General features: G+C 39.9%; 1 protein-coding gene across 1 annotated transcript in view; it reads right to left on the reverse strand.

The window, feature by feature from the left end:
• dnah17 (dynein axonemal heavy chain 17) overlaps positions 1 to 12,400 on the reverse strand; it is a 187,261-nt gene that overhangs the window by 1,276 nt on the left and 173,585 nt on the right. Inside the window, exons 72-78 of the mRNA XM_033044269.1 lie at positions 10,556 to 10,683; positions 9,260 to 9,487; positions 8,322 to 8,513; positions 5,041 to 5,220; positions 3,499 to 3,681; positions 2,710 to 2,892; positions 657 to 800 (exon numbers count right to left, since the gene is read on the reverse strand). Coding sequence (XP_032900160.1) covers positions 657 to 800; positions 2,710 to 2,892; positions 3,499 to 3,681; positions 5,041 to 5,220; positions 8,322 to 8,513; positions 9,260 to 9,487; positions 10,556 to 10,683 — 1,238 coding nt within the window. The remainder of the gene's footprint in view (positions 1 to 656; positions 801 to 2,709; positions 2,893 to 3,498; positions 3,682 to 5,040; positions 5,221 to 8,321; positions 8,514 to 9,259; positions 9,488 to 10,555; positions 10,684 to 12,400) is intronic.

Raw genomic sequence — 12,400 nt, forward strand, 5'->3', positions numbered from 1 at the left:
TAACATTTATCTGCATTAAACTCCATTAACTATTCTTCTGACCACTTGCCCAACTGATCAAGATTCTGCTGTAACATTTGATAACCATCTTCGCCATCTACAATGCCATCCATTTAAGTGTAATCTGCAAATTTACTAATCATGCCTTGTACAATCTCATCCAAATCATTGATATAAAGGATGAGAAAATTAATTCCCAATTTAAAGAATGTACATTGCTGACATCGGTAGCAACAGCTACTTGAAGGGTGAGATGATGAATGCTTCTTATCGAACAAACTTTGATCACTTGGGAGATTGGAGAGAATTTATGCCTGAAGGTTGTATTTTTGCTTCTCATAGAAATGGGCTCATCTTTCAGATGAAATGGTAACATTCCTGGAGTAACCCAAGGAATTGTCAGCTCACTTTAGTACTGAAGCCAAAATCAGTTCCCTTATTTAATTATTTTATAAGAGATCTCTTCACATGATATAAATTAATTACGGATTAGATTCATTTTGGAAATACCTAATGAGGTATTTTAAAAAAAAAATTCCGGTATGGTGCTAGTGAGGAAAACCTGCGATATTAACTTTGAGAAGACTGAAGCATTGGAGTTCCAGTGATAAACACGAAAGAAGAATAAAATATTCAGTTAAATGATTGCATCTCACCCTGATACGAAGGAGGAGATCGGTAAACCATGCAGCTAAGTTCAAAAGTGATGGATAAGCACGATTTGTCCATGTTTCTGCGACTGTGTCAAAGTATAAGGCATTTGAAATATCTTCCATATCAGCTGTGATAGTCAGTTCACCCTGAAAAACAGTGCAGATGGAAATACATTTTAATAACTGGAATCCTAAATGTAAAGTTTTTTTATTTAATGTTTACATGTTTGTAATCTTAATTTGTAACTTTAATGTCAAAATGTTGTATTAAAAATAGACATCAATGGGTAAAATCTGGTCTAGGCATTAGACAGCAATAAGACAACATCACTGTGACTAATGAGAATTTATCACCTACTGCACTGCTCCAACACACATTATGCTATTCAACTTCCCAAAGATGAAGTTCTTATTTCCCAATTCATGGCCTCCAGAATCATCTGCAGAATGAAATGATCATTATAGAGAAATTGTATATTCATATCCTAGAAATCTTATTTTATGAACCATCATCTATTCATGCCCATCAACACAGTACTTTGTAGAGGGTAGTTGTTATGTTATGCAAGATGGTAGAAGTTGTTGGTTTGCAGTAATTGTGAAACTTGGCCATTATTTGACTGTTATCATAGAAGCCTAGGAAACATTTGTCTGCAAAATATATTTTTTAATATTCACAAGTACACTAAAACTTCAATTGAAACTACATTTTCAATCAATAATTATGAATAAATTATGTTTTGAGGTTAATATTCCAGTACTGCATAAATAATGTGCTTCGGAGAACCTGAATATATTGTATGCTGGATGCAATATGCTCGATATGTTGGCTTGGAAAAGGGCATGGTCATTAGATGGCATTGTTGATACTCTGATGCCTGCTCTAATTTATCCAAGTCTCCAAAGCTTACAGGAGGAAGGGAATCGGTGACACTCAGTGGATCATGGACTTGGTGCTGGGTTTGAGATGCTGGGCATCCTAAGCTGGTGCACTGACGGCAATGGCGATTTTTGTTTTCATTATTGCCAGCCTTCATTGAGTATGGCATTAGTATGTTTTAAAGTGTGTTTTTTGTGGGGGGGTGGGGTGAGGGGGAAACCGCTTTGGTCGCCTCCTCCATGGAGAGGCGACTTTTTCCAGGTCGCCTTTCCCGGAGACGCGCCCGGGGCTTCAGCGGCGGGCGCAGCGTGGACTCTCGGCGTGGAGCGGGCGAGCCCTCGCTGGAGGGGAGCGCTCCATTTCGCTGGCCCGCGGCAGCCTGAAGCCCCGGTCTGCACAGTTCCAGCTGGCGCGGCGTCTACAGCCTCGTGGGGGACCCGGGGAGTAGAAGAAGCTTCCACCGTCGGCCCGCGTCCAACTTCTACCGCGGGCCCGGCATGGACTTACCATCACCCCTGGAGGGGGAGCTTCGACTGCCCTCCCTGCAGTCTGCGGTGCTTCTGGCTGCGGCTCGGCGGGGACTTTAAATCTTCGACCGCCGGCCTGCGGCCTACACCATCCTGAAGCCGCGGTCTCCGGTGGGGAAGACCCGACCACGGGGGGAAATAGAGGAGGACTGGCCAATTTTTGTGCCTTCCACCAGTGATGAATGCTGTGGTGGATGTTTGTGTTAAATTTTTATTGTGTATTGTGTGTTCTTTCTCATTGTATCACTGCTGACATATTCATTTCACTTGCACTCTATGTGCAATGTGACGAATAAACCCGTATTGTATTGTATTGTATTGTGATGAAGAGCTGCAATCAAATGACTCCTTTTATGAGTATTATCTTGATTTTGTGGTCTTTGATTTTGTCCTCTTGAGATTACCAGAAGTATTTCCCTGCGATGCTCTAATATTTCACACAGGCAGATTGTTGATCACGTTTGCCTATGGAAAGCTTACTTTACATCCCACTACATATGGAAATTTCCAACTTAGCATTTGGACACAAAAAAAGGTCAGCTATGGTATAAGAAAGATCAGAGCAATTGGATGTTAGTAATCCAGACATTCACATTGAAATAGTATGACAATGAAGAGAAAAACAATTAAAAAAAAATTTTGGTCAAACCTTCAGACCAAGATTTAGTTCTTTCAAAGAACGTTTCAGCTCTGTGGTCAAAATATTTGTTCTTTCACATTCCTGGAAGGCCACTACAATATAAGGCGTCCTATCTTGCACTTTACCCATAATCTCCTGCATGTTAAACGCTTCTGGCAGTTTATCCAGGATTTCATCCAACGTTCCCTTAACCTGAATTTCAACAGCATCAAATTAACACTATTTTAATTTTATGTTTGAGATTTGCTGAGGAAAAAAAAAGCCATGCTACACAAATATAACATAAATACAAATATAATATAAATAAACTGTAGGGAAACTAAACATAGAAACATAGAAATTAGGTGCAGGAGTAGGCCATTCGGCCCTTCGAGCCTGCACCGCCATTCAATATGATCATGGCTGATCATCCAACTCAGTATCCTGTACCTGCCTTCTCTCCATACCCTCTGATCCCCTTAGCCACAAGGGCCACATCTAACTCCCTCTTAAATATAGCCAATGAACTGGCCTCGACTACCCTCTGTGGCAGGGAGTTCCAGAGATTCACCACTCTGTGTGAAAAAAGTTCTTCTCATCTCGGTTTTAAAGGATTTCCCCCTTATCCTTAAGCTGTGACCCCTTGTCCTGGGTACAAGGTACATAGTTTTCTCACTGTTAAATTGATCTTGCCAATACTGCATACACCTTTAGTTGAAACTCAGTTGTTGAAATGATTGAACATTAATTTTAATTAATATTTTTAAAATATAGTTACCATGTTTTAATAGTATTTGAAAGAAATTCTTTAAAAAATACCTTTTCCTCCCTGGTTACTCCAGTGCTGCTATCACCAGCTGATTCTTTAGGTTGTAACTCGAGAACGGTGCGAAACAGCTTTTCAGAGATCACTGTTAGGAATCCTATTTCTGCATTTGGGTGTAAACCGTACAAGTATGGACTCTCAGGAGGCAACACTTCATTCACGTAGTCATGATAGCCCTAATATGAAACAAATAGAAGTTTGTGTCTTTTATCAAAACCAATACATTAATTAGACAGACACAAATTGCTGGAGTCACCCAGTCTGAAGAAGGGTCTCAACCCGAAACGTCACCCATTCCTTCTCTCCAGAGATGCTGTCTATCTCACTGAGTTACTCCAGCATTTTGTGTATATCTTTGGTTTAAACCAGCATCTGCAGTTCCTTCCTATACATTAATTAACCGCCAGTTAACACATTAAAAATGTTAAATAGCTACCTGTTCACTTTCAACATTAATGTAAGGGACTGACTATCGAGAAATGGGTAGATTTTTGAAACGTCTTAAAGAAGATATGTCTTCAATTTAACATTTAAAATAAAAATCATTATTGTCAAGTTTTCCTGGACCTCAAGAAATCCCAAGAGGTAGAAGAATATCAGAAAGCCTTGGTACATAGGTAAATGTCTTTACAACACTAGTGGGTAAAGAGTAGTACGTATGTCTGCCTAACATTTCCATTTTCAGATTTGCCCACAAACAGCTACAATTTCCCACTGACCTACTGCCACCCTCATATTTTCAATTCTCAGTTTTCAATCTCCAACTCCTGTTTTGACCTTGCTCTTTCTGCCCTCTCACTGCCCCCTGACATTCCCTCAAGCTCCACCTCCAAATCTTTCCTACCTCCTCTTCCACAATCCTCCTATCAACACCATAGTCAACCACACTATACTCTAGATAGCGTTGAAAAACATCAACACTATTTTGCTTTGGCATTGACATTGGCCAATAACAGATGCTAATTGAGGATTGTATGGCTCAATAGCATTGTGTGTTTTGGCCAACTGGATGGATTCAACTTGGGATTTGATCAACTTAGATGGAAGGAGACAGGACTGGGATCTAGGGGTGTTGACTTTCAAACCTGCACAGACCGGAAAGCTATATTCACTGTCCATGGACAAGTGAAACCTGCCCCAAAATGACTGGAGAAGGTGGCTCAAAGCTCTGACCTCTACTGATCTCCACTCTTCCCGTTGGTCATCTGTGAGATATTTTCATGTTTATTTGTGCATACAAAGGGTTGTAAATTATAACAAAGGGTTGTAAATTACTCATCAAAGTTTTAATTAATTGACAATAGAGCATCTAATTGCTCATGATTTATCTTATTCCCAATATTTCCTGTAAAACATCTACTCATTATAAAGCATTGAGTTACCAGTCTTGATTTTATGATTTTACACCATGTAATAAAATTACAAAATATGACCAAAAAATCATAATGACCAGCTCCTCGGATGACCCAAAGAAACAGAGCAACACCATTTTTTGATACTTGACAATAATTCATCTTTAAAGAAAAAAATCTTACCTTGTAATCAGTATTGGGCGGGATAGGGAAACCTGGTGCAAGAAAAAATTCGCCATCAAGCATTTCATTTTTTATGAATTCCTCCAGATAGGTACGACATAGTTTACGATCCCAATCATCAGTGATATGGCCTCCATACATTATTTCACCAAAGAGATAGCGCAAGTCATCCCAGGGTACCTAATAATTCAATAAAGTTCACCCCAGTATAAAGAAAATCTAGATATAATTTACATTTTAACTCTTCAAGAGATTGTGTACAAAAAGATAGTGATTAGGATTTAATTCCTCATGTTTATTTTTACTATTGATCAATACTGCAATGACTGGAATTTATTATGAATTTTCACAATCATGTAGTCTTTGTCACCATCTAGAAATTATAACAAAGGGTTGTAAATTACTCATCAAAGTTTTAATTAATTGACAATAGAGCATCTAATTGCTCATGATTTATCTTATTCCCAATATTTCCTGTAAAACATCTACTCATTATAAAGCATTGAGTTACCAGTCTTGTTCTTTTACTTTTGTAATATAGGTTTAACTCTTATCCTGATTAACAGTATTGATGGTGAAATGTCGATAACGAGAATGGGCTTTTTGTTCAGTTTCAATATCATTCGAATGAGCACGAATCTCAGTCATAGTGGCAATCTGCAGTTACATTGAGGGGGAATATTCTGATCATTACATTTGACTTCCATCCAGTTTTCTTTTTGGAAACATTTGTGACAGGGTGTGGTCAAGAGAAAAACTTTTTGTTGAGAGGCTTCAAATGACCAACAGATAAAGTCTTTACATGTGGGGGCAATCTGTTTTGACTGCTCCAACCCTGGCACAATTAGGTAGTTGTTAGATGTGTTATATGCTACATCTTCTCCACCTTAATTCCTCATTTGTGACATGACACAGGATCCAGGCGAGTGGACTGCTGCCGAATTACAGAATGGATATTCCATCAGCAGGAATCCTTAAAATATACTGCGTTAATCAAGAATATGCAGTTATCAGCAAACTAATCATCGACTCCACAGTAAAAAAAAAAAACACAACAGAGGATGTACTTCCTATGGCAGCTGAGGAAGCACAATCTGCCACTGGCAATGATGGTCCAATTCTCTACGGCCATCGTAGAGTCTGTCCTCACCTTCTCCATCATGGTCTGGTTTGGCTCAGCCACCAAGCACGATATCCGGAGGCTGCAGCGAATCGTTCGATCAGCTGAGAAAGTTATTACAAGATACAACATACATTTATTTGTCACATGTACCAGTAGGTACAGTGAAGTGTGTGCTCACCATACAGCCATACAAATAAAATAAAGAACACAACACATGATAGAGCCCAACATAAAACATCCCCACACAGTAGAATCAAAATTTCCCACTGTGAGGGAAGGCACCAAAGTCAGTCATCTTCCTCTGTTGTTCTTGACGTTCACCCGTGGTCGGGGCCTCCCGAGCCCTCCGCAGTAGCTGCTACGGGCGGTCTGCTGCTCAGGCCTGCTCGCCGGGATGATGGAACTCCGACGTCGGAATGGGAGGACAGCCTCAGCGGCTTGGACCTCCAAATCGGCCATTTCCTACCAGAGTCCGTGGCTCCCGAAGTCCACAGGCTGCGCTGGGCGGAGATTCACGCTGGCGGCCCTCGGCAAAGGGCCCCAGGACTCCGCGATGTTGGTCAGCGCATCCCGTGCTGGGAGTTCTATGGACCACAGCTCCGCGATGTTGATGCTGCAGGCCCAACGCTCCGGAGCTCCAAACGGCATAGCTCCATTCCGCGGTGAATCCAGCACTGCGCCGCCGCTGTAGCTCTGGTCCGGTCCCAGGCAGGAAAGGCAGATGGTAGGCCGCGAGGAGGGGGGTGAGGACGTGACTCGGAGAATAGTCGCATCCTCACCAGGAGGTGACTGGGAAAGTTTCCCCCTTCCCCAACCTCCCCCCCCCCACATAAAAAAACTAAAGACCCCTCCAACACAAACTGTTAGGACAAACTAAAATAAAAAAGATAGAAAAAAACAGACAGACTAGGCAGAGGCTGCCTTCAATGCGGCGCCCCTAGTGGTCACCTTCCCTCCATTGACGAACTGTACACAGCAAGGGCCAGGAAGCGAGCGGGCAAGATAATCTCTGATCCCTCTCACTCTGGCCACAGACGCTTTGAATCACTTCCCTCCGGAAGGCGACTCTGGACTGTCAAAGCTGCCACCGCCAGACATAAAAACAGCCTTTTTCCCCACGAGTAGTAGCTCTACTCAATAACCAAAAGTCTGTCGCCTCCTTTTGCTCTGGTATTTTATTTAATTCACATGTTTAATCAATAATGTTTTATTATTAATGTTTTATGTGTCATTCCTAACTGTCACTGTATGTCATGTTGTCCCTTGCAGGCAGAGCAACAAGGCAAATTCTTTGTAGGTGAATACTTTGCCAATAAACGTATTCATTCATTCATTCAAACATGAGATTTTGTTTTTATCAGTGTTGCAAAGTTGTTCAGCATCAGCTCAATCATTCACATAATGCAACCTGTATATCAACAGGGTCTTCAATGATGCAAAGGGGATATCATGGGAATGGGGACTGGGCCAGAATAAGTCAACAAAGAAACTGAACTTACTTATATCAACAAAGCCATTTTTCCTTCATTGCCTGATGTCAGTCAGCAAACATCTGAATAGTCATGGTATTGAAATTTAGCAACAAAAAACTACTTTAGAAAAATTATGAAAATTAAGAAACTAAATCATTTAAACAGCTTTAAGAAATATTTAAACGTCTATATAAACCAGTATTTTTCTTGTAGTTCTTACTCCACTGAAATCAATAGTTTAACTGCACCATTAGTATATCCATGTAAATCTCCCATCACAAGTGGTGGTGGATTGTTACAGCTTCTCACTTCTGTGCTGTACAGTATAAGAATCATTTTCACAGTTACATTTGGAAATATAAGCAGTTACATGGGAAAATATATATACTTGTAATAGAAGGAGTGTTGACCTATAATGACAGATTAAGGTATATACTCTGTTTGAGTCAAGGGTCCAAAAACAGCCTTATGTCAAAATACCAGGTTTATATCAAAACCTTTGGATGTTGTATTGAATTTCACTATTTGTACTTAATGACCAATAGCTTATTCCCATGATTAACATCTATCTCATTCATTGATCAGATAGATTTTCCATGACACAAGGTGAAATTAATTTTTATTTGAAACAAGAAATAAAACTCACAAAAGTATTCATATGTAAACTACTCTATTTGAACTGTTACCTTTGGATTAGCTTCCAAGTAGTTGAACAGTACATAAACAGAAATTGTAAGATCTCCGTTGTTAAAAGGGTAGGATCTATTCCATCCTTGTGCTCCAAATTTACGCCTCTCAGCAACCACAGCATGAAAATAACAGAGCGCAAAGAGGATGCATTTAAATTCAGTTTCTTTGGAACACATCTCCAAGGTGTCCTACATTAACAGAGAAAATAATTAATCAATCTGGACATAAACAAAATAATAAATAACAAAATTAATGTCATGAATTAATGAGAATATTAATTGCCAATATCAATGAATTATGATTGGAGCATATATAAAGATTGCAGCAAAATGCAAAACAATCACAGGTTGTGCAGCTATATTAATTTAGTTAATATAGGCCCTTTTGTACTTCATGATCTTATCCAAAACATGCAGTTTAGACCAACAGGTTACCTTATGAAGAATTGGTGAAGTAAAGGGAATTAGCTGTTCCTTTGATCTACCATAACTTTCTACATTGTATTTATAGTTGGTACATTGACATAAACTGCCTCAGACTCCATAAGACTGCAGTGATTAAGGTGATTAAAACCTGCTTCAGGCTATTTTGAAGCAGGCAAGTTATTTACCGGCCTTAAGAACAGCCTGCATGTGCCGTGAATAACAAATAAAAATAATGAAAATAGTTATTAGATACAATTTAAACACTTAAAATTTAAGAAAAGGTTGAATATATAAGTTTAACCATGTTAAAGCAGTTATTTCAAATGCATTGTAGTGTTGTACATTACCATTTTTATAGATATTTTATTTCTAGAAATACATTTTCAAATGTATTTCATACGGTATCTAAGATGATAGGAGAAGACCGAAAGAAAGCTACTACTTACAATAAAAAAGCCATTCAATAATTGGGACACAGTTAGATTCAGACATTCCCTTTTTGTTCATACCTGATTAAACAAGTCCAACGCTTTGTGCAGGTTGGCATACATGCCAGTTGGGGGTTCGTTGGTGATTTTAATAGAATTCTCCAGTAATCCCTGGGGAATATTATGTGATTCAGGAGTTCCAGCTGGCTCAGCAGTCATATAAACACGATAATCTGCATGACTGCCAATACTATATTGTTCCACTTTCTTATCCAGTATACTCAGCCATTTAGCCACTAGATGAATATTCTAAAAGAGATTTTTATAAATATATCATGAATTTTTCATAATATTATTGTACAAATTAAATGTATAAGGAACTATTCAAGAAACACCTGCCCAAGTAGTGAATACTTTATTCACTACTTGGGCAGGTAACACTGACAATATTTTCCAATATTTTGGCAATCATGGTGCAACTGAAATTCTTTTCATAAAACCAGTGTGCAAGCAAATAAGGCATGGGACTCACCTATTGTGGCTTCACATAATTAAAAGGATGAAAAAGAAAGCTGGCCCATGGAGAGATCTTAGGTTGTGGCTAGAATAGGTAGTGGAATATTGGCAAGGAGGTGAACAGATGGCATCAGAACTCAGTCAACAGTGGCCTTACACCGCAGTGATAAGAATATTGACTTCTCTAACTTCAAGTAACCATTGCTTTCTCTCCATCCTTCCTCCTTCCGAGTTCTCTGACAGGTCTGACTGACCCCCTGATTAAATGTCATATCTGTAAACTCTGTTGTCACCTTCTAGCTAACAATGATCTATTCTACATTTTCCTTGAGCTGCATCCACTTTGATATCTCGTTTTCACACCTTACACTCTGTGTCTCCCTCTCCCGACTCTTGGTCTGAAGAAAGGTCTTGCCCTGAAACGTCACCCATTCCTTCTATCCAAAGATGCCGCCTGTCCCGCTGAGCTACTCCAGCATTTTGTATATATCTTCGGTGTAAACTAGCATCTACAGTTTTTACGAAGGAACTGCAGATGCTGGAAAAGGTGCTGGAGAAACTCAGCGGGTGCAGCAGCATCTATGGAGCGAAGGAAAAGGCAATGTTTCGGGGCAAAACCCTGAAGAAGGGTTTCGGACCGAAACGTTGCCTATTTCCTTCGCTCCATAGATGCTGCTGCACCCGCTGAGTTTCCCCAGCACTTTTGTCTACCTAGCATTTACAGTTCTTTCCTGCAGAGTGGCTTGCATTCAGCTGCTTCTGGTTCCACATCAACATAAAAGTATATATTTGTTATGGGTATTTAGCAATAATTATTTTACATCAGGGTATAACATTTAAACATTTTATATATGTCAATACCTGAAGAATAACCCAATGTCCATTTTCAGCTGCCACATCCAAAGCCTGTTCTGCTACTATCTCTTGTCCTTGCCCCAAGGATACATTATGAAATTTGCCATTGTCAATGGTAAAGCCTAATTTCTTGCCTATGTAAAGAGAAAAGTAACAAAATAAATGATACTACATCAACTGTGAAGGACACATCATATATAGCATCACAATAGTTTAGTATTGAATTTTAGTATTGAAAGTTTAAGGAGGATGAAAACACATCTTAGCAAATTACTTTCACACCAAAAAGATTATCAAAACTTCCACAGCTATGCAAAAGACAGGACCAAAAATAAACATGGGTCCAACAGAATAAGGAGAGATCATAATGCAGAAATTATAAAGGTGGTTTTAACAAATATCTTCACTGCAGAGAACAATGGACAGGAAACAAGCATCTAATGACAATAAGGAACCTAGCTTAGGAGGGAGATTGAATGGCGGAATAGACGATGGGCCAAATGACATAATTCTACTCTTATATCACTTATGACCAAACAATATTATTTAAGAATTAGATCGAAAAGTACTGTGAAATCATAATCATACTTTATTAGCCAAGTATGTTTTGCAACATTCGAGGAATTTGATTTGCCATAGTCATACTAATAAAAAACAGATCATACAAAATATATTTTAACATAAACATCCACCTCAGTGACTCTTCCACATTCCTCACTGTGATGGAAGGTGAAAAAAAGTTCAATATCTTCCCTTCTTTGTTCGCCGGCGGTCGGGGGCCTCGAGCCTTCCGTTGACGGGACGATCTTACTCCTGTAGCCGGCGGTCGGGGCCTCCGCGTCGGGGCGATCAAGCTCCTGCATCGGGGGGATGTCAGCTCCCCGCGCCGGCATTGGGACCCTAGGTCGGGGCTAGTCGAGCCTTCTGCGTCGTTCGGAGCTTCCCGATTCGGTCTCTCCGGAGACTGCGAGCCCTTGATGTTAAAGTCTGCAGGCCGCGGTTGGAGCACCGATCCCAGGCATGTGATTGGCCCCGATGGTAAGTCAACGCCCTAAGCCAGTCCCGATCTAGGCCTCCAGCTCCATGATGTTAGGCCGCAGAGCGACTGGAGATACGATCCGGAAAACAATCGCATCTCCAGCAAGGTAACTGAACATAGTTTTCCCCGACCCCCTCCCCCACATAAAACAAACCAGAGAACATTAACACAAACTTTTAAAACACACTAAAAATAACAAAAAAGAGACATAAGGACAGACAGACTGTTGAAGTGGCTGCCATCGTGGCGCCACCCGGTGAAATATAGACCATTTTGATATTGGTTGCTGGCAAAATGATGGCAATGAACTTTCTTCCTTCAGGTCCATCACGGACATTTCCAAGACCCAGCAGAGTCCTTTGAAACAGATGTTAGCAAATTCTAACATTGCTTCTTTTGAGGATATAACTTTCAGGGAGGAATCTCATGCATATAGCATGTTGGATTTTCAAAAGATATGAGATAAAGTTTTGTATATAAAATGAGAGCACTTGGGATCGTGGGTAACAGATTAGCATGGATAGAGGGCAGGTTGAGAACAAAATGCTGGAGAAAAAGTGATTCAAATGGGTCATTCTGAGGCTGGAAGAATGATAGTGGGATACTGCAGCAATCATTACTTTCCAGTTATCTGTTCAGAATTTCTATTCATGACTGATGAAAAGCCAGAGTGTAATATATCCAATTTTGTTAAGGTCCAAAGCTAAGAACTAAAATAAGCTGTGAGGAGACAGGAAATTGCATAGGAGTTTAGGCAGTTTGGCAAATGAGTGGGCAAGATTGTGGGAAATATGAGGTTATGCATTTTAGTA

This window comes from Amblyraja radiata, chromosome 26, assembly GCF_010909765.2.
Source record: "Amblyraja radiata isolate CabotCenter1 chromosome 26, sAmbRad1.1.pri, whole genome shotgun sequence".
Classification (NCBI taxonomy): domain Eukaryota; kingdom Metazoa; phylum Chordata; class Chondrichthyes; order Rajiformes; family Rajidae; genus Amblyraja; species Amblyraja radiata.